The following is a 21,617-nucleotide window of genomic DNA, read 5'->3' on the forward strand; positions in this document are numbered from 1 at the left end:
GCACCTTCTAAGATTTATGGTTTTGAATTGCTGCTTTAATAACATGTTATATTAAAGTTTAATTAATGTGTCTGATTTACACTTTAAAAGCTCTCTTTGAAAAGTGGCCTATCTTCCCCCCAGTGAACTACCCACCGTTGGGCAGCAGGAGGCATTGGCTCGGGTTTCTGGTCTTGGTTCCTTGGAAACGGAAGAGTGGCGGGACCCACTCACCCCAGGCCACCCTGCCACTCCCACCACTGCCTACGGATTGTCTCAGCAGTGCCCTCACCCTTCCCACCGAGAGGATGTGGAGCCTCTTTCCACTGTGAGTACCTGACCCACAGGGGCAGGAAACAGTCGCTGAGGGCCAGAGAGGTAATAAAGGATGGGTTGACCCTGTGGAAACCTGTAAGTACAGGCACTGCACAACTAGTCAGTGCGCAGAGGACACAGCCCTGGAGACCTGCGGTGCGTGCCAGGCCCGGCTCTTCTGGGTGGCGGTGACACCACTCTGGTTCGGTTCCCTCCCCCGTCACGTGGCAGAGGTAACCCCTGCTGCGTTCAGTTCCCTGGGTGTTGCTAATATTAACATACAGCAATACAACAGAAATGTCATGGCTTACGACTTTAGATAAATGCTACATTTTGGGCAGTTTGGAGAGAGAAAAATAAATGTGATAGGGCAGGAAAAAGCTATGGGGGGCGGGGTGAAGACTAAGGATCTAAACTAAATTCTGGAGTTTCAGGGGAGAAAGGCAGCCTGTTAATCCCTGTAAGTGTTCACATCTGCCCCTAAAAGTATTAACTATGGCTCCCCCTTTTATCCATCATTCCTTCAATTTCAACCTTTTTTTTTTTTTAAATCCTCACTCAAAGCTGTTGATTTTAGAGAGGGAGGGAGGGAGGGAGAGAAACCTGATTGGTTGCCTCCTGTACACGCCCTGACAGGGGATTGAACCTGCATCCTTCTGGTGTATGGGATGATGCTCCAACCAACTGAGCCACCTAGCCAAGGTAGTTTTCAACATTTTAACTGCCCTAAGAACGAGACCACAGTTGGAGCTGGGGGTAGGGTGAGGGTGGAATGTAGGGATTGTTCTTTGGGCTGCAATCAGTGGACTGGAATGCAGGTGAATGGCATGAGGTGTCCGGAGACCTGGGTGGTAGTCCATGTTCTACAGGGAGCAGCTAAATAGACCCTCCTGAGGACAGCAGCCCTCCCCAGGCCGCAGAGGGCCTGGTTCTTTGTGGTCTGGGTTAGTGTTTACAAATGTCCAGCAAGTACTAATCTTTGGAGTTTAGGAGCAAGAAATTAGCATTCTCAGAAAATCCCTAAATCATTAAGTTATTCTTAAAATAGTTCACACTCTTTCCTTATTATTATAGGTAGCTGGACATTTTTTGTTTAACAAATAGGGATACTCAGCTTAGTTATACAGTATTTACAAAGAACTGGAGCCTAGAGGGAGTATTTCAACACTGGAAAACGCCAAGGAACATTATTGGATAATATTCAAATAACGTTAACATTCAAGTATCCTAGCAAGGTTAACAGTACAAGAATCGCGTATCAAGACTGCCAAATTAAGAATTTACTTTGTTTCCAATGCTTATTTCTTGGAATGTGGCTCATAGGATTTGTATAAAGCACACAGTGTATAAACTCACTTTATATGCAAGAACAACTCATGGTTTGCAGCAAGTGGGGCTACAGACACACGCTTCTCACGTAATGTCACCAGCAAGATTGATCAGACAGTAAGCGTTTCTCTCCTATGCGCTCCTGTCTCGGCTCTCCTGACCTTCAGCTCGGCATGCTAGCGTTTCTTGCTTGTTTCTTATTTGATGGAGTCCTTCAAACCAGTAATGTCTCTATGCTTTTAAGCTTTAGTATTCATAGATAATTTTAATATTTTTTCTCATTTCTTCAACTGATTTTTCTGGAGATTCCAGAGTCAAAAACATACACTTCCTGAGAGATGCTGGGAAGATGTTCCCACGTGGGAACACTAGTCCAGGTCCTGGCCCCAGCTCCCACGGCACCACTCAGGGAGCACAGAGTGGTACCGGCCAAACCATGGACGCCAGAGTCATGCAGACCCTGAAATCACCGAACTCCTCTAAAGCTGTCCTCTTGTTTAATGAGGATACTGTCACTAAGCTCCAGGTCTGTGGGAAGAAGTAAACAGTGCAATATATTTTTAAGTGCCAGACCGGCTGACTGCATAATGGTTTAAGAACGCAGAAGCCTTCCCTTAGAGCAGGCCGCAGCAAGCTCTCTGGGTCTCTGGTCTCCACAAGGATATTATCCGACCTCTCTGACAGAGGCAGTAAAGAGCATCAATTTAGAATCAGAGGTTCGGGTTCAGAGCCTAGCTGCCACTTACTTCAAGTGTCTGATGTTTTCTGATCTCTGGTTGCATCTGCAAAATGAAAACATTGAGTTATAGGGATAAAACAGTGTGAAGGACCTCAGCACAGTACCTGGCAGAGAGAGCTGGTGCTTTGCCCTCCCTCCTTCCAATTCCTGTAATAGTCACAGCGGCCAAGAAAGGCCACTGGAAACGGTTTTCAGTACACAGCACAGAAAATGACCCAATAAAGGTCACAAAAAGAAATTTGGCATTAGTCCCACTTTAAGAAAGTTCAAGGGAAGAAAAAAGTTGAGTTTTGTCAATTCCATAAATTAGAAAATAACTGTGGACTGTGGAAAAAGCCTTAGTTATTCAAATCCTTGAAACATCAACTTGGGAGATATTTGCTAAGTCCTGTCCAAGAGATCAAATAGTTGAGGCCTGTCCCTGACCTCGAGCAGCTCACAGCCTAGAAGTACAAGGCTGATGCACAAGGATAGCAGGGGCACCGAGGCAGGAGAGATTCCTCTGACCAGGGGGCCAGGCCTTGCGAAGCAGCAGCCTCGTGTCACCAGCAGGCGTGCGGACAGGCACCCTGGGCAAAGGGGATGGCCTGAGCCCAGGAACAACGTCACACAGCTTACTGGAGCCAGCCACTTGCCAGAGTAGGAGAGGAGAGGTAGACGAGGGTGGAAAAGTGAGGTGGGGCAAGGTTATGGCAGGCCTTGGAAACCGGACCAAGAAACTGGACTTTATCCTGAAAGCAACACGGGCAGTCCATTTGGGGTCCCCTGCCTATTTGCAGTAGAGTTGACTTAACACAGGTTTTTCTTACATATCAGAAACGTCTGTTGTAAAAAGAGACATCACCGTCATCATTCTCTTTATTCCTCTCCTGGAGGAGCCCACCACCATCCCCACTGGCTATCAGAAAAGAACTCTCTGGACCTCTGCAAGGGCCTCAGCCTGAACCCCGACAAAGCCTTCACAGAAGGGCCCTGGGAAATCCTCCCCCATTCACGTTCAGAGGAACTAAGGTCCAGAAACAGGAGTGTCAGAAGTAGAGAGTGGCACCACCCCTCCCACACACCACTCCCTCTGGGAAGAAGGGCCCAGATACCACAGATGTCTGTGGACCCTCACTCAGGGGACCCTCACCCCAAATGCCCACGGACTCCCCAGAATGGAGTTACCTTGTGACAGATTCCTGGAGGGGCCTAGGTCAAGTCTCTCTCCTCGCCCTACAGGGGGCTCGGCCTTCCCTGCCCCCCTCCACGGGCACCGTGGGACAGGTGTAGGAGAGCACCACACACAGGGTGAGCAGCCTTGGCTGTACCCTCAGTAATACCACACCCCCTTTCTGGACCTTGGTGCAGTTCAGTTTTCTCCAGTCCTACACCGAGACTGGCTCAGACCACTGGTTTACAACTTTTAACAGAAAACTTTTTAAAAAATCCTACAAATCTCATGAGATAGCTCAATTCATTAAAATAGTAAAAGTACAGTTGCATGGCTGAAGTACTGGCAGGGGGCAGGGTAGGGGGCAGGCAGCCCCAGTACCTTCTATCAACCCTGGGGCTCTGCGGAGCAAGTCTGAAAAACACGGGCCTAGAAGTTCCCTGGGGTTCTTTCCTACTTTAGGATGCTCAGTTTCGATGGTCAAGTAAAACAGTTAGTATGGTGGGCTGAGCCTATGTCTCCACTGAGCAAGGCACCGGAACCTCCTGACGTCTGCCATATTCAGGCTGGGAAAGAGGCAAGACCCATTCCCAACCCATGAGGCTGCGTGTGGACACCACTGTTCCCCCAGTCCTACACACACTCCTGAAGCCCATCCCCAGGCCCACTCCTCAGGGCTCAGGGATAGCAAACACCATCCGCAGCTAGGAGAAAGAATCCTGCTTGTCCCTGAAATTGTATCATTCACAATCCACCCTTTGAATAAAGAAAGTGCTTGCCAGTTCCTCTAGGAGGTGCCATTCATCCCACACCCTTCTAAGTAAACAGGTCATCAGCTCTGATCCTCCTCCTGAGAACCAGGAGAGTGATTCCACCCTAGACACTCGAGGTAAGCCCAGCGACTGCTGAAGATGACAAACTTCACCCTCACTGCCACCCCTACACAAAACCACCTGTCCCCTACACAAAACCACCCTTGCTCTCCCACCCCCTGGACACCTTTAAGGGTGAAGCACTCAGAGACAAGTTCCAGTGGGTTTTTGCTTGGCCTGACTGGCCCAGCCTCCCCTTCTAGCCTCAGAAGCCTTGGACCTTCAATGTCCACAAATTATTTAGCTCCTGTATGCTGACAAAAACATGGAATCCAGAGGTGCTAGGAGTCCGAAAGAGGCCTCCCTTCCCCAGAGCACAGCGGATGAAGGCCAGAGGCAGCCAGCAGGATCCAGAGAGAGCCTCGTGCGCTCAGTCCTCCTGCATGCCCTCCTCCAGCCACTTCAAATAGTGCACATCTCCTTGGTCCATGGGAAGACTGAAGATCTCTGGGATTTCAAAAGGATGCACCAACCTTTGGAAAGAAAGCAGACTACGATTAGAATCAGTCCATGGGATAAAACCCCACGAGCCAGCCTCACTCGAGGCCCTCTGCAATCTGCTGCAGCCCACCTGTCCAGCTCCATGACCCACCACTCCTGAGCTCATGTTTTCCATCTGTCCAAGTGGAGAGTTGGGCCAGATGGCTTTCCAGTTTCATAGTCATGGGTTCAAAGGCTAAGTCTGACCCTTACTAGCTATGTGACTGTGGACAAATCACTTAATTTCTCTAAAGACCTTATAAAAGAGGGAATGAAAAGAGCACCTACATGCCTGGAGGGCTGCAGATGAAATAAGACAAAGCGTATAAAGGACTGACCCGGTGCACTGACTGGTACTGTATGCACTCACTGCACACCAGCTGCTATCTTCACTGCCACCTCACACTCGCCACTGTGCCTCCCCAGCGCCGCTGTATCCTCTCCTCCACCGGGCAAGTTGTCCCCTCTCCTGCAAGGCCAAACTCCGCCATTGATGTTTTCAAGGGATCTTCCTCGACCATCCAAACCTTCGGGACTCCCTCTCCCATCTCCCCATTTCTTTCACCTGGCCCTCGGCACACAATGCCACGTTTTCTTCATTTTCCAGACTGTAGAAACGGGGCCTGGGGCTTCAGTTTCCCACCTATCGAAAGGGAGTAGTAGCCCTCTGCTTCCTTTCCAAATGCGGCACTGTGAAGTTCTCCCGAGACAGCATGCATCAGCACCTGTGTATAGGTGCCTAAACACTGAGAGCGAGCCGGGTCACTTTACCCAGTGCCCCAGGATAACGAATTTTCTTAACTTATTTCATGGACGCCTGGACCCATGTACGTGTGTTTATCAGCAGACATACAGTATTCAGACATAGAGAGGAAGACACCTGTGACACGTTAGCAGCAACAGCTGCCTCTGACATGGCACTGTATGTGTGCACTTCGCATACACTCATCCCGAGGCACTAGCATGACCCACATGTTACAGATGGCCAACCGAGGCACAGAAAGTCTAACCAATCTGCATGCACTTGGGCTACAACTAGCAAGTAGAGAAGCCAGGAACTGACCCTGGAGGTCAAGCTCTGGGGTTCACCATCTTAACCCTGCAGCTGTCCCTCAATGGATAAGCCGTAAATTCTTGGTTGTACTGGTTCCACCAAAGGTGCCTTATTCCCACACCTCTGCTGAGGTGGTAACACAGGGCCTTCTCTCCTGCTAGATCTGAGACCAGGGTATAGCCACATATTCCCAGAATCCTGATGGGAATGAAGGAAAAGGGTTTTATCATCCCGATGGGTGACTTGCACCCCTAGCTGCACATCAGAGTCCATCTGGGTGCTTCTGAAGAACATATTTGATCCCCTGTCCAGATAAATTAAGTCAAAATCTGAAGTAGGGCCTAAACTAGTCATTGAAACCCACTGAAAAACATCTCCAAGCGATTACAGTATTAGCCAGCATCAAGAATCACTAGTTTAGGCCGGTACTTCTCAAGCTTTTAACGTGCCTGGGAACCACCTGGGGATCATGTCAAGCTGAAGCTTGGTTTGGCGGGTGGAGACCATGACACTTTGCCCTTCTAGCAAGCTCCCAGGCGATGCCCATTATTCCAAACTGCACTTCGAATGGGGAGGCTTTAAACCAGAGGTTCTCCACGTAGGGTCCATTGATTCTCGGGGAACTCCAAGATTCTTTCAGGAGGTCCATGAGGCCAAAAGTATTCCATAATGCTGCTAATGTGTTATTTATCTCTTCCTGTGCCGACGTTGGCACTACTGGTGCAAAAGCAATGATGGGTGAGACTGCTGGCACCGTCGCAGGTGTCGAGACCACGGCGCCACCCTGCACTAGCTGTCACTACTGTCTGCCACACACCTGCATTCACAGCAGGTCAAATTCGCTTAAGGACATCCTTGACGAAGCAGTAAGAATTACTATTTTTATTAAATTTCGACCCCTGAGTATGGCTTTTTAATACCGTGTGACAAAGTGGGAAGTATACAGAGGCACTTTGCTGTATGCCGAAATTCAATGGTGTCTTAAACTTGACTGACTGACTGAGTCATAAGCTAAAGCTAGATTTTTTCATGGAACACCATTTTTAAGCCTGAGTTCCCGTAATTTGTCACTTTTATAAATTATGGTTATCCAGATTTGAGAATTAGACATTTTTTAATACATGAACAAAGTGAGTCCATCATTCAAGTGAAAACAATTTAAATCATTTGCTGCCAATGAGAAAAATTGTTTTCAAGCAAAAATTAGATATTTGTAAAACTTGAATTTATCACCATGAGCTTTAAAAGCGCCCCGATATTTCAAGATGCTTCTTATTAAGCCAGATTTTGCAAAAATGTAACATGATGCCGTTCTTCTCACTTTGGGTGGAGGGGGATATGGTTACTTTCCATAAAAATGCATTATTTACAATATTAATATGTAATGGTAATAATAATGGTTTATTATTGTTATTTTTAATTTTTTTAATTCTCAGTTTTAATTTCTGATACAGTAAAATAAACGTTGATATAACCCACCTAAACAAAGCTCTTTTAGGTCCTCAATAATTTTCACAAGTGCATAGGGCTCCTGAGACCAAAATTTTGAGAACCACTGGTATAAACTAACTCATTCTAGCCTCTCGTTTTACATATGGAGAATCTGAGGGACAGGACATGTCCAGGGTCACATGGAAGGTTGGTGACAAGGCTTCCTGCTTTTCATGCTCATTCACTTAGTTCCTATAGAACGTTCCTGGCTGAGAAGAGACGCCAGCATTACCTGACATAACTGGACAAAATGTCGACCTTGGAAGTCTTTGTCTTTATTAACTGTAAAAGAAAAAAAAAATCACTGCTTTAGGATGTTGGCCCAGCTCTGCAGCTGCTCGTTCGTCTGGCCATTCAGGAGACAGCATTCCCTCCGGGTCACCAGCCCTGTCACCAGCTCCCAAATGGACCCAAGACATCTTATTTGGGGCTAGAACCTCAATCAGTTGATCTTTGCTAATTTTTAATTAGAATCTGGGAAAAAAGCCTTAGTCTCACTCAGGCTTCCTCTATCAAGGCCCCATCCCCACCGCCCTGGTCCCCAGCCCCGCCCCCTGCCTCACTCACCAACAGAATCTCAGTGGCTTCCTCTATTTCTCCATTCCAAAAGTAGCTGGAAAAGAGAACAAAACCAAATTATGATGCTCATAAAACAAGCCCAGGAAATGTCACACCCGGCCCAGTTAGGTGACTCACTGAGATGGAAACTCGAGAATCTTTCCAAGCCCACATAAAAAAGTCTGGAGTTGGCCAAGGCACTACAGGTCATCCAGCGCAACTGTTCTAATGCAGGCTTCTAGCACCCGCCTGAACGTTCCTGGAGGTGAGAGGCTCACCATTTCTTGAAGAAGTCCATCTCCCTTACAGGTCTATACCTATGAGGTGGTTTTTCTCCTGGTGTGCCAACATCTGCCTCCTGGTTGTCTCCCCCAGCTTCCACATGAAGAACACTTCAGGAAAGCCCTGCGGAAACTCCTGTGTTTTCTCACCTCCAAACTGGGCATCTCTGGCTCTTCCAACACTCATTTTATACCCATCGCTCCCAGGCCCCTCCCCATCTTTTGGAGTGGTGCTGCTTTTATCACTGACTCGCCACACTGAGTGCCCAGGAAAGGGTACAGAAAAAGCGCAGGAGGTTTTAGGGAAGCATCACTGCCTTACAAGACATGGAGACAGGTCCAAACGTAAAAAGTCAGTGACAGTGGTCGGAAAAGAGTATGAGAACAGCATCCCGTGAAGGGAAGGGAAAGACATTTGGCCTGAGAATACAGTGTTCCCATAGTTTAGGAACAGTGAACCTTGCTGGCACATTCTTTGTGCACTGACTACACTGCCCCTGGGCAAGTCTAAGACCACAGAGATGTGGGAAAAGGATCAATTATAGGCCACCGGAAGGAAATGCTAGGCTGAAATTCTATTCTAGGATCCAAGCGTTGGTTCCCAGACTGGCTTGATGGGAACCACCTATACAACTTTTTAAAAATTCAGAGACCCAAGCCCCACCCCGAGGGAGACGGATTGGGCAAGCCTAGAATGGAGTTCAGGAACCTACCCCACAGCTGCATTTGGGAGCCACAGCCGCAGATGATGCGAGCCACCGAGGCAGTGATGCAGTTGGCAGGTGGCAGGAGCTTTCCCTACAGAACATTTTTCTGTTTTGCCCTTCAGAGTAGATATTATTTCCCTACCCACCCACCCCACCCCCATTCTCTCATCCTCTCTGTTGCCAGGAGGGAAGATGAGAAACAGGCCGATCAGAGGAAATAAGTCACAAGTCCTGCACCACTTGGAGTGGTCGCTAAGATAAAAATATTCCGGTGGGCTGCGAGAAAGGGCGCAGGCCAGGCTTCGCTACGATGAAGCTGTCAGCGCAGTGCGGCCTGTCACACAGGCCGACTTCTCCGTCTTCCAGAGGATCTGAACAATGGAGATGATTTTCTTTGATATCCCTAGTCGGCTTACTCAGGGATGGACTGCCCAGTCTGGCTTCTGTGCTAAAAGCAAACTAATTGATTTAAATAAAGAACATGCAAACAAGATTCCCTGTTCCTAAAGGATAGGGTTTTTCCCTCCTTTCTCTATACACAGCACGTATTTGCTTTTGTTCATGGATGACATAAACCCACTGGATTTCCTCTGAATACAAATCAACGGTTGATTAATTAAATACCTCTGAACTGTTCCTTCACAATTCCCCTTTAGTTCAGCGCCCTTTCCGCCAGCTAGGACCTGACCCAGCAGCACCCCCACACCCCTCCAGAGGCCCTGGCGAAACTCACAGTGAGGACGCCTCAGGCAGGAGGTTCACCGAGGCAGCCAGCTTCTTACCCAGTACAGCCCTGAAGCAAAGAAAGGGGCAGTCAGTGGGGCTAATGTCCAGGACCTGAAGAGAAGGGACAGGGGACAGGAGTTCCTGGGAACTAGATGACAATTTAGAATGCCCCTCCTCCTGGCAGTTTGAAGGACTGGCCCAGTCTGCCTGGGGAATGGGGATTAACTCTGGACAGAGAACAAGAAGACCTGGATTCCATTCCTGGCCCTGCAGCAGGGGCTGTGTGACCTTATGCAAAGTATTCAACCAGCCGGCCAAGATAGGCATGTCCCCCTTACTCACTCTGACTCTCCTGCTGTATAATGAGAAAACGGTTCAACCAGTAAGTAGCTCCCAAGCCTTTTCACCACCAAGAGCTCCTTTTATTATCCCACTTCTGCTTTGTTCGTACAGGTACGTATCAGGCTGACACGCAGTGCTTCTGATCTGTGAGTACCCATGTGACCACACAACTCCAAGTAAAAGCAAGAAAAGAATCGTAACTTGTGTTTGTCTTTGGCAAATATAGGCTCTTTTCACCTTCCCTGGCAAAGGTTTCTTTCATTGCCCTAAGAGCACAATCTTCATCTTTGCAGACCTCTAAGACATTTTTGTTTTTGACAGACTGCAGCTTGGAATCCCTGGCCTGATAATCTCGGATTCCTGTGAAGCACTCTGGTGAACACAATCAAAGAGACTTGAACTTGTACAGGTGTCGTAGAAAGAGGAGAACCACCAAGTCACCGAGTTTTTGATGCCAAGAACTGTTCCAAAACACCAAAACCTCCAGCCCTCAGAATTGGGCCCTGACAACCCTGCTCAAGTCTCAGGCAGCCGAGGGAGCCGGTCTCTCTTCTCTGAAGAGCTTGGACCTCGCCAGATAAACCTCACTGGAGCCCTGCTCGCTGATCCCTCCTCCCTCCAGCTGCTGCCAAGAGAACTGACCTACTTTCTCTTCCCTTGAGTTCCAGGCTAAACAGTGCTCTCTATTTAAGGCTCCACATTAATGGGGCATTACCACCACCCTCGTTCCCTTGCAGAGTTAGAGGAGATAAATAAATCCCTGACGGTAAGGAGAGGCACAAGTTTGCTTGAGCAACTGCTGCGAGACCTGCTCACTCAATCACTTAATGAAAAATTACATTTTATTGGTTCTGAAGGTGGCAGGCAAACGTAGTGAGTGAGTTAAACCTCCAGGAAAAAGAACCTGTTGCCTCAGAGTCACATCACTAAAGACTCCACTTCCGACTTTCAGTCCAATTTCGTGGGCCAAACACACTACTTAGCCATGTCAGAACACGGTAAGGGGGACGCTTCCTGTACCAGCAACTGTGAGGAGGCCTCAGAAGAATAAAAGGCAGCCCGAGACACAGAGGGGAGCATGCAGGGGACTGTCTGCACAGACGAGAGCACCCGTCCATCTCAGGAGGCGATGGGAGCCACAGCAGGCAGGAACTTGGAGGCAACCATCACAGTGAATCGCGGGAATGCCACGGCAGGAGCAGGTGGGTGCCCCAAATCTCCCATGGCCCAGGCAGCAATAATGGGGTGTTTGTCTCCAGGAAGGAGGAGTAGGGTAGGCACTCTGGGGAAAAAGGCAAAACAATGTCCAAGTAGCTGGAGACAGCCAAGGATGAAAGGAAGAATTCATGCCCAGGAGACCAGTTACTAGGCCGCCCCAGTCTGTAGAATGTTCCCCCAAACCACGCTCACACTGAAAACAGTGTTGCTACTACCAATTCCTTGCAGCTGTTCCTGAGCCTCCCCACAAGCACAGCTAAAAAGACAAGAGAGGTTGCAATTAAGAATAACAAAGTACGCATTTGAGGAATGTCCATAGCAAGAGACAAAAATTCAACAAACAAAAGAACTTATGTAAGAGGACCAGTCAACAGTACATTCAAAACCAAGATTTTAAAATAAATATAATTATGTATTCCTGAAAGTTGCTAAGAGAGTAGATCTTAAAAGTTCTCACCCCCCCCAAAAAGGTAGCTGTGTGAGGTGACAGAGGTGTTAACTAACCTTATTGTGGTAATCATTTTGCTATACACATATATTAAATCATCATTTGTACACCTTACATAATGTACATCAATTATATCTCAATAAAGCTGGAAAAATTAAAAATATAATTAATATCTACAGAAAGATAAGGCAGGATTATTGCATCCATAAAATTGAATCAGATTATAATTCGATCAGACATTTAAGAAACATGAGTAGTTGATTACAAAAGAACAATTAGAAATCTTGAAAAGGGAAACCACATCATTTAAACAAAAAACTCAATGTTAGGGCTGAATAGCAACAAATGAAAAACCAGTAAGAGAGAAGAGTGGGCTCAGAAATTCTCCCAGTATGCAGAATAAAGGAATAGAAAAATAAAAGTTCAGTCATAGGGAACAAATTCAACATCTTTCTAGTAGGAATTCCAAAAAAAGGACATGTAAAGAATAGAGAGAGAATATTTAACAAGTTAGTAACTGAGCATTAAGATAAAGAGAAAATGCTAAAAATTATCAGAGAGAAAAAGTATTACCTACAGAGGAATGAGAGACCCTGATAAACACCTGACTTCTCCTTAACAACCCTGGATGCAAGAAGATAATAGAGACCTCTCTCCAAGCTGTACTGATTCCATTTACCTGAACTGGACTTTCAACAAGGTTTTAGAATTCCAGGCTTTAGAATCAATTTCCTCCCAACACCAAACCTCACAGATGTCAACTGAAGTTCTTCCTTGGCAGGACCCAGTGTGGTAGATCCAAGGGTCCAGAGAAAAGGCAGTTCAGTACAGACCCGGGGCATATGAGAAGCATCAGGAGGGACTTCAGTTCTTAGCTGCTAAACACTATGGTTGTATCTCTGAAGTAATTACAGGTTCTTTTAGATACGAGCTGTTCTCCAAAGGTAATGTTAACATGGAAAAAAATTACATTCTGGTTGGAGGAAAGAAAGATGGAATCAAATGCAAGGTTAACCTGTGACCAAGAATTTGGAGGGTGTGTGCTCCCAAAGACCAGATTCAACACTTGAAAACACTATAACCTAGTCTATCATCAACTTCAGGAGTGCTGAGCTATGGAGCAAGAAGCCAAGTCCATTACCCCCCAGCCCCACTAACCCTCTTCAAAGCTGTATGTATAAGGAGAAATGAAGGAGGGGAAATTCCGATACCACAAACATTTATTGAGCACCTACTACATTCAAGTTAAGGGAAGTGACTTGCTCCAGTTAACATAGTAAGTGGTAGAGCCAAGATTCAAATGCTGATGTATTTACAAGTCCAGTGTTCTTTCCACTATATAACAGCTGCTTCGAGAAATTTTCTAAATATTTGGAATGGCCACTTCCTCCTTCTCACCTGTCACAGTGAACACCTCTGGGACTGAGCAAAGAGTTATCTCCAAGAAGAAAGAGAGATGGACCAGGAATTGGGAGACTTAAAATTCTCAACAGGTAGGATTCCACTGTTCTCTTAACACCTCGGGTAAGCCACATATCCCTCTGGGCCTCATATCCCTCGTACACCCCATGCTCAACGCTTCCAGGCCGGCAGCGGGGTCCACAGGATCACTCGTCTCTGCTCCTCATATCACCCCTGTGCAGTTCATCCCTGGACGGACAGGGTTGCCAGAAGTAAGGGAACGGCCACAAAGTGGCCCCTCTGGAGCATCCTGATAGCTCCCTGAGCCTCCTGGGGCAGCACCTAAGCCCCTTTACCATACCTGGCAATATCTCTGGCAATCTGCTCGTTGGGACAGTTGACAAAGACGATGGAATAAGTGCCGGAGACAAAGCTGCCAGTGACAGCTGAACGGAGCTGCAGGCTAAGGGTCCTGATCAGGGGGTAGGTCAGGAGGGAGGCTGTCAGGATCTAAACGGCGGGAAAAAGCACAAGTCAGCAGTGGCATGGCGATTCGTTATCCACCCCCTCGGGCAGGCTGGCACCAAGGCTGGGCGTCACTTTTTCATGCCTGTTCCCCATCCAGAAAATAATTCCTGAGATCTTGAGTTTTGGTACTTCAACGAAGTTCTCGTGCCTAGATATCTTCCTCTGCATTTTGCAGATGATCAAAAAATAGAGGCTCAGAAATCAAGAAGCTCGCTCAAAATCACGCAGCTTTTATTTGGTGAAGGCAGGATTAGGACTCAAGTCTGGATGACGTGAAATCCATTCTTATTTATTTTATTAGTTTATTTATTTTAGAGAGAGGGTAAGGGAAAGACAAAGAGAGGGAGAGAAACATCAATGTGTGGTTGCCTCTTCCGTGCCCCCCACTGGGGACCTAGCCTGCAACCCAGGCATGTGCCCTGACTGGAAATTGAACCAGCGACCCTTTGCTTTGCAGGCCGGTGCTCAATCCACTGAGCTACACCAGCCAGGGCTTGAAAGCCATTCCTATGGAGATAACACTAACTGGCCCTCAATGAACTGCTATCATCCTGTGGCGATTATAATGAATGATAAACTCTTACATCTAATGATGTTTGAGGAGTTAATTTCACCTCAATTCATTTGCATATGTGCCAGCACTGCAGGTGAGCTAGAGGAAAAGGTAGCCTACTTCTAAAGCAATGCCACCTGTGCTACTGAAACAGAGAGCTGGGGGGACCATGAGGAAGGCTCGCTAAGGTACCATCTAAGTTGGATCTGAAACTATAAGAAGGATCACGAGAGGAGAGGGAGACACACTAAGCAAATGAAAACATGTACAAGTCCAAGAGGTATTCAGGAATAGATGCGATACACAGTCTGCATGGGTCTCGGTCTGGGTGTGAGAGCAGGAGGAAACGAAACTGGCTACAACTATAAAGAAAAGGGTCAGGCTAAGGAGTCTGGAGCTTGACCTCAAGTGAGAGGGTACTTTCGGAGGTTTTTAAGTAGCAGAGTAATAGCACAGTGAGGCGGAGCAGGGTACCAGGAGGGAGGAAGAAAAATGATCAGCAAGAGCCTGCTTAGAAAGCCATCTCAGTGATACAGGAAAAAGAAAATGACGGTGATGACAACGTGAGAGGAAAAGGCGTTCAAGACATAATTTTTCTTACTGTTTTAATGATAAACATTTCAAAAAGAAGAAATGAAAAGAAGTGGAGAAACCCTCCATCCAGGGTTCTCTGCTTGGGGGGTGTGATGGAGTCATTAACAGGGACCTAGGCAACTGGTATGAGTCCCACTGTGACTGAAGCCAGGCTGAACAAGGGTGTGTTTCTCCTGCCCCCAGCCCAGGGCTCGTTCCTTGCTCAAATAAACCTCTGTCCTCCCACTCCTGTTATGCTGCCGCCCAAGTCCTGGCTCCTACTTCTACTTCTTGGCAGGGCCTGAGCAACATTCTTGTCTTTAGCTTCAGTTTGACTACAGGCCTGTCTGGGTTGGGTTTCTCATTCCATCCCGCTACCTCCACCAAACCACCAATTCAACATGCTAAGTCCTCTGAACTAAACCGGTGACCATGCATGGGGAAAAAAAAAAAGACTTTTCAATGAAGCTTTTCGTGTGGACGTGTGCACAGTAGGATTTAAATTAAATCCCAGTGCCAGTACTGCTAACTGCCTGGCCTTCCCCAAGTTACTGCCTCTCCTTCTGTCTAGAAAGTGGCGATTCCAACACTTGTGCTGCCTGGCTCAGAGCTGCCATGAGTTAAAATGAGATAGGAAAAAACTAATCTGCAGTCACAAATTCAGTCAAGAAAGGGGCAGTACCTCGCTCATCACGGTATCCCCAGCACAGCCATGACACACGGCAGGTTCTCAATAAATACTTGTAGACTCGTGAATCAATACCCCAGCAAGATGTTGTCATTACGGCTAACTGGTCTTGTGAAGGAGATAAGCCTTGTTAGCAGTGCTTTTAGCAGAGAACTAGACATCTTGGAACACTGTAAGGAATCGACCACATGACTTGAAGGTGGCTTCCAGCACAGACTTCAAATAAAAGAAGCAATGGCCTGTCCCCCAACCAAAAAGAAAGTCACTCCTGGGGAAGATCCGTGGCATTCCAGCCAGCAGGTATCAGTGCAACACAACTAAGATTAAGTATAAGCTCACCTAAAATGTGTTGGAACTCAAATGAACTCAGAGTCAGATACTAAGCTCTTACATGTCTTGATATTTAAGGAGTTACCTTCACCTCCATTCATGGGTAGTGTGCGAGTTACTGTGGGTGAGCTAGTGGAAAATGTAGCCTAATTCTAAAGCAATGCCACCTGTGCTGCTGAAACTGAGAGCTGTACTCTCAAGTATTATCTAAGATAAGCCTTAATTTAACAGGTACGGTAACTGAGGCAGAACATTCAGAAACTGCAACAGAGCCAACACCTGTATCCCAGGCTCCTGCCTCCCAGTCAGGGCTCTTTGAACTGTAAAGGGCACAGTTAGGTATTGACATAGTAGGGTCGGTTCAGCTTCCCTTAATCCAGTGGTTCTCAAGGCAATTTGCCTCCCTCCCACCAAGGGGACACCTGGCAATGTCTGCAGACAATTTTTGTTGTTGTGACATGATGGGGAGAGATGCTACTGGGATCTACTGGGTAGAGGCCAGGACTGCTGCTAACATCCTCCTGCTGTACCATTGACCACAGTGAGACAGAGTTGTTCCTGTATGTCCCCTCCACTGGACTCACTCATTTCTATGTTTCCAGCACTTTACAACTCCCACAGGGAGTATGGGCCCGAGAAATGTTTGCGGACCATATCAACAAAGGATCAGAAGCATGAAGGGTCAACCTGGAGCCCAGGATGGGCTACAATATGTTAGAAAGTGACATTACATTAATGCAAAACTGATGGAAAGTACATACATCATGATATTCCCCAACGGAAACATTGTAAGGAGAAAAAGATCTATTACAATTTTTTAAAATCTTGCAACATTTTCCTATTTATGTCTTTTACTATATACCTTCTCTATTTTTACATTGTTCTAAAATATTTTATGTATCCACTCAGTTACTTTGTATTTTATTGTGCCTTTTTCCTTTTTTTGTCGTGGAGTATTTGCATAGTGTCTAAGAGGCTAGGGTTGACTTTACAGTCTGTGTTAAGGCAGAAGGGGACTCAGAAACCACCTAGTGGTTCTAAATTTATAATCCACCTAGTTCTAAGGGATCCATGAATATTCTGAATGAATGAAACACTGTGCTTATCTATACATTTTCCTTGGGTACAAATACAGACAAACAGAAAGAGAGAGAGAAAATAAAATCTGCAGGCCCAGAAGGGTTAAGAGCCACTGATCTGTGCGAGTTGTTACAAATGAGGAAAAGGGGCCAGAAAGAGGAAGAAATCACCCAAAAGTGATCATCAGAGCTGCGCTAGATCCCTGCGCTTCCCACCCTCTCCACCTCCCCCTCCAGCCACCTCCACCCCTGGAGATCCTCTGTAAACGATCACTTCCAACCTTAACATTTTACGATATCTCTGAGACCAGAAAACACAGCAGCAGAAAAACAATATGGTAACTGCAACAAAAAGAAAAGACTCTATTATGTGGTCCCTAGACAAGAACTCACCACCAGACACCCCTTCGACCTCCCTGGCCCTGGCTGTGACACACAGCCCAAGTCACCGCTCCTGAAGGAGTGCAGAAAGGGCGCTGCTAGGCTTCAAAACCACACCACAACCTTCAGGACACCGAGTGGTGTCTCCAGGGATTTTACTGTCCATCCCCTACCTGCTTGCCCCCAGTTCAGAATCCCAAGGGCATTAAAGGAAAGTGAGCCTCCTTCCATCGGTTTCCAGACTGGACGTTAGGGCTGAGGGGATTGGTAAAGTCACAGCACGGGGCACTCACCAGGAGGCATATAAGGACAGAGGACCGAGGGTAGCCTGGCAGAGGGCACCGTGAGCCCAGCCTATCCATAGCGTCGCCGGTAATTTAGCGGCTCAGCCCGGCCGCAGCGAAGGTGGCCTCCGGCTAAATCCCCGGAGTGGGGGTGGTGGGCGGAAACCGAGGTCCTGAACCGCCTTCCCGCCCCGCCCCTCCACCTGCAGCCTGCCGTACTGCCCCGCCCCCGACAGGCTGGCTGGGACGAGAAAGTGGAGGTGGTGGAGAAGGGCGGAGCAATTTTCTCAGGCCCCTCTGTCCTCAAAAACATACAACCCAAACACCAGACGCAGACCTATAACCCTTACAAAAATAAAAATACTAATTTTCCCTTCTCATTCCAACAACAAAAAACATAAAATCCTCGGAGATGAACAGATAAAAACACGGATTCCTTACGTACAGAAAGCCTTCAGAAAGCAAAGCACACATACTCTGAAACACACACACCAAACTCTTCCACTTGATACAGGCCCATCCCGCCAACAAAAACGAGTGGTGCGCACTCTGCTGCTTGGCTGTCCCCTACATCACCCCCTCCCCCCAGGATCTCCCTTCCAGTCCTCCTTGCTTTAGAACACTCGTGCCCCCACCTGCTCTCCCTCTGAACTCATTCATCTCTCCAGGCCAGCTGCCCCAGCAGCCTTTCCCAGTTAATCCCACAGTCCTCCGTCCCCCTGAGGCACTGGGTACACACTTCTGCCGCAACGTTTAATATCAACCACGGGGAGCTGCAAACAAGCAAGCAAAGTAGCAAGCTAATGACTGTAGCCCTTCGGAAATGCAGAGCCCACTGTTGTCAGGGTGTCCGATTTTTTTAATCCAATTTTTTAATGTGAAATATCCCAATTTATAAATGATGGCATTGCTGGGCATGAGAAGGGATTGAGTGCACAAGGGCACAAGCAAACTTTTTAAAATTAAGGGATCTGCTCTATATTTTGATTGTGGTGGTAGTTACACAAGTGTTAAAAACTCAGCAAACTACACATTTTAATCGGTGAATTGTATTGTATGTAAGTAGTACCTTAAACAAAAAAGGGGTTGGGGGGCATACTGGAAATCAATTCAAAATTGTTTTAAAATGGGAAGGTCAAACAAAACACATCTGTTGGCCGTATCTGGCCTGCATGCTGCCAGTTCACAGCTCCTGTGTTTATTTTAAATTACCTGTCCATTCCTGGGACTATAACTCCTCAAAGGTGTGATGCACATCCTCGCAAAGTGTCTGACAAAGTAGATAATAAATCAGTTGTGGCCCTAGTCTTATCATTTGCATCATTAGCTGTGCAGACTCAGGCAAGTTACCTAACCTCTCTGAACTGTTAGGGGAGGGGGCTGCTAAGGATGGACTAATAGAACTTCATAGGTCTAAAGGGAGGATTAACAGTGCAGATCAATGTAAAAGTGCTTTGTAAAATGGAAGATCATGTCAGAGCAAGTACCCTCATGGCAACGACCAAGGTTAACTCAGAAACCTCCATTTGTGACTGAAGAATTTAGTATCTAGGAAAAACAGAGTTAGTAAGTGAGGCCAAGTAGTTTTAAGAAAACCTTTATATTCAAAGTCCACTAAAATAAACCAAGACTGTGATCTTTTATACCTATTACATTAATAAGAAAGGCCACTGTTAAATGACCATTTACCTTAGATTCTGAGACGATGTCCCCCAGTTTAGCACAGGACTCCAAACTAAGCCTCTTAAGTTTAGGCTTAATACATGTTTGTTGAACAACTAAATGAAATATATAGACGTGTGGCTGGTGATTATACGGATGGTCATGAAGAAGGTGATATTGGGGCAACAGGGAAAGGTTGGCGAGAGATGAATTGTTACTTGGAAGAACCCGCCTCTCGGTTCACTTCTTCCTTCAACTCAGGCACCTCTACTCTTCCCAAATTCGATTCCAAGATTGGATTCCAAAAGTCCAATCCTGCATTTCTGTTTTTGGCAGATTCTCCAGATATAGTAAGACTCTTAGTGCCACTGCCTGACAGTCCAGGCTCTTCCCCTGGAGGCTTCTCACCCTCTTTCTTTCCACCTGTGCCTCCTCCTAATAGGATTCAGACTCATTCTGTACCCATCTCCTCCACCCACATCTCTTTATTATGTGTCTCCCTTCTCTTTCTTCAGAAAAGAGGTTTTATTTTGAAGATTCTCTTGCATCTCTTTATAGGTACACAACAATTTATCGTAATCTTTCTTAAAGGCCAAACTTCGATCCAAGAAGGGATCCACTTTAATTGCAGCATCAGTAAAGCCTCAAGTGGAGTGTAAGACAGCACTCAACTTCCTTAGGTTCATTTTACCTCTGGTTCTAGGGACTTGTCTTCCTCCTCATCTACAGACTCATTATCACCAAAACTTGGAACTTGAGTAGCTCATTAATTTCATTTTCTTCAGTATTGATGAATTTAAAGCCCATCTGTTTTGTTCAGGCTCTGACTTTTTTTTCAACACCTTATAGAAAACATGTGTAATTATTCATGCACGTCATCCCAAAGTTGCCACCAGGCTTTAGTAAGAATGGCTGGTTTTATATCATCCATCGCCTCTCTTATCACTACCAAAGTGTCAGCAATGTTGTTGCCATGTACTTTCAAAGGAAGGCAAGGGGTTTTATTCAATTCAGTGAGCAAAGTGGTCAGACATATGCTTGGCGTAACACCTCCTGAATGCTTCAACTACTCCCTGATCGAAGGACTGAAGATGGCTGGTGCCTTCCAGAGGGAGAAACACAGGATCGCCGAGGATGGGCAAATAGAAATGAGTCTGGGTGATTGGGACCTCTGTTCAAAATGAGCAACACTCTGAATTAAAGATTTTTTTTTCCTGTTAAACAACTCTGGGCTTAATAGATAAAACAATTATGAAACCAAGCCAAAAAGGGCAGCAGTTAATGATACTCTGGGGGTGTGATCGCCAGGAAACAGGAAGGGCTTTTTTTTTTTTTTTTTGAACCCTTTTTCCAAGAGACACGTGGTTTAGGATTTTCTAAAGCAGCTATGGTTCTTATCTTTTTGACACGTGTGGCATTGGCACACACAAAGAGGAAAATCCTGTCCTTAGCTTCCTCTAAAACTTCCAGATTGTCTTTTCCCCTAAAAGTCCACTAAGGCATGCACTTCCAAAACAAACTCATGGCGCTGGCACGGAAGACCCGTTGAGGCACACGGCTTCTAGCTCTGATCAGTTTCTGGAGGTGCTTGGAGTTACTTCGGTGCCGACTAGGCACTTACCGGTTCTTCCTTCCTGATCAACCCTGAATTTCGAAACCTGTAGCGCTTTCTAAATTCTCAAGCCATCCCTTGTTCACACGAAATGTATCGGGGTGGCCTTTCCCAGTGGTTTCCATCGGATGTTTGTAATGGCTGCGTTTGGAATGGCTGCAGATGGCCTTCAGCATCAGAGGCCGTCACTCACCCCCACCCCCATGGACTGGTGTGGCCCTGGACCCAAAGGTTAACTCAGTCTCCATCTTCTTGATGCAAACGTCACGCGGAATGATCAGCCCCTAGAGGAAGGGGGCGAAACATTGATGATGGCCTTCTTGTTTTTCTGAATAGTGCGCCTCACGGTCGACTCACTGACGCCCCAAAAGGGCCCTATGTCGGTGTTACTCACGCTTTCTTCCAGCTTCTCGAGATTTTTCTCATCTTGCCTTCCAGAGGCTTGGCCCTCCACCGCCTGTTGATACGCGCCTGACGGGGGCTCAGGATGCCCATAGCCTCCGCTCCGCCTGGGGTAGCCTCTGCCACTCCCGCCCTCGCCGCCGCGGAGAGCATGGATTGAAGGCCAGGAGTCTGCTTGCGAGACCGCTCGACCTCCCGTTGGTCCTCATTCTCACCATTCCGCTGGCCAGCCTTCCAGCCCCGTGGGAAATATACAAGCCAAGCGGAAAAGTACAACGCGTGACCAATTGAGCGGCGCCTCATATGTCGCCGGGCTGCAACCCCACAGCCGGGAGTGACCGTCAGTGTCTCAACGAGTCTGGCAGTTCCCGAGCGCGCCCAGCCCGCCAGCTCAGCCTTGCTACCGGAAGGTTTGCAGTGACAGCCAAAACT

At 47.0% G+C, this 21,617-nt stretch overlaps 1 protein-coding gene across 5 annotated transcripts in view; it reads right to left on the minus strand.

Annotated features, from left to right (window-relative positions):
• Nucleotides 1-21,612, minus strand: part of LOC112306385 (protein CutA homolog) — a 23,399-nt gene extending 1,787 nt beyond the window's left edge. The window contains exons 1-6 of one of the 5 annotated variants that reach the window (XR_008426472.1): nucleotides 21,178-21,611; nucleotides 9,692-9,751; nucleotides 7,980-8,025; nucleotides 7,645-7,694; nucleotides 4,515-4,860; nucleotides 2,370-2,405 (exon numbers count right to left, since the gene is read on the minus strand). Coding sequence is in view for 3 of the 5 variants with exons in the window: in XM_053921206.1 (XP_053777181.1) it covers nucleotides 4,758-4,860; nucleotides 7,645-7,694; nucleotides 7,980-8,025; nucleotides 9,692-9,751; nucleotides 21,178-21,488 (570 nt within the window). In the remaining 2 variants the exon portion in view is untranslated. Of the gene's footprint in view, nucleotides 1-67; nucleotides 4,861-7,644; nucleotides 7,695-7,979; nucleotides 8,026-9,691; nucleotides 9,752-13,454; nucleotides 13,604-17,518; nucleotides 17,654-21,177 lie in introns of those variants that run through there. The other 4 variants (XM_024562316.3, XR_008426471.1, XM_045197005.2 and 1 more) reach the window with 4 other exon arrangements.
• Nucleotides 21,613-21,617: the final 5 nt, after the last annotated feature.

This window comes from Desmodus rotundus, chromosome 1 (genome assembly GCF_022682495.2).
Source record: "Desmodus rotundus isolate HL8 chromosome 1, HLdesRot8A.1, whole genome shotgun sequence".
Classification (NCBI taxonomy): domain Eukaryota; kingdom Metazoa; phylum Chordata; class Mammalia; order Chiroptera; family Phyllostomidae; genus Desmodus; species Desmodus rotundus.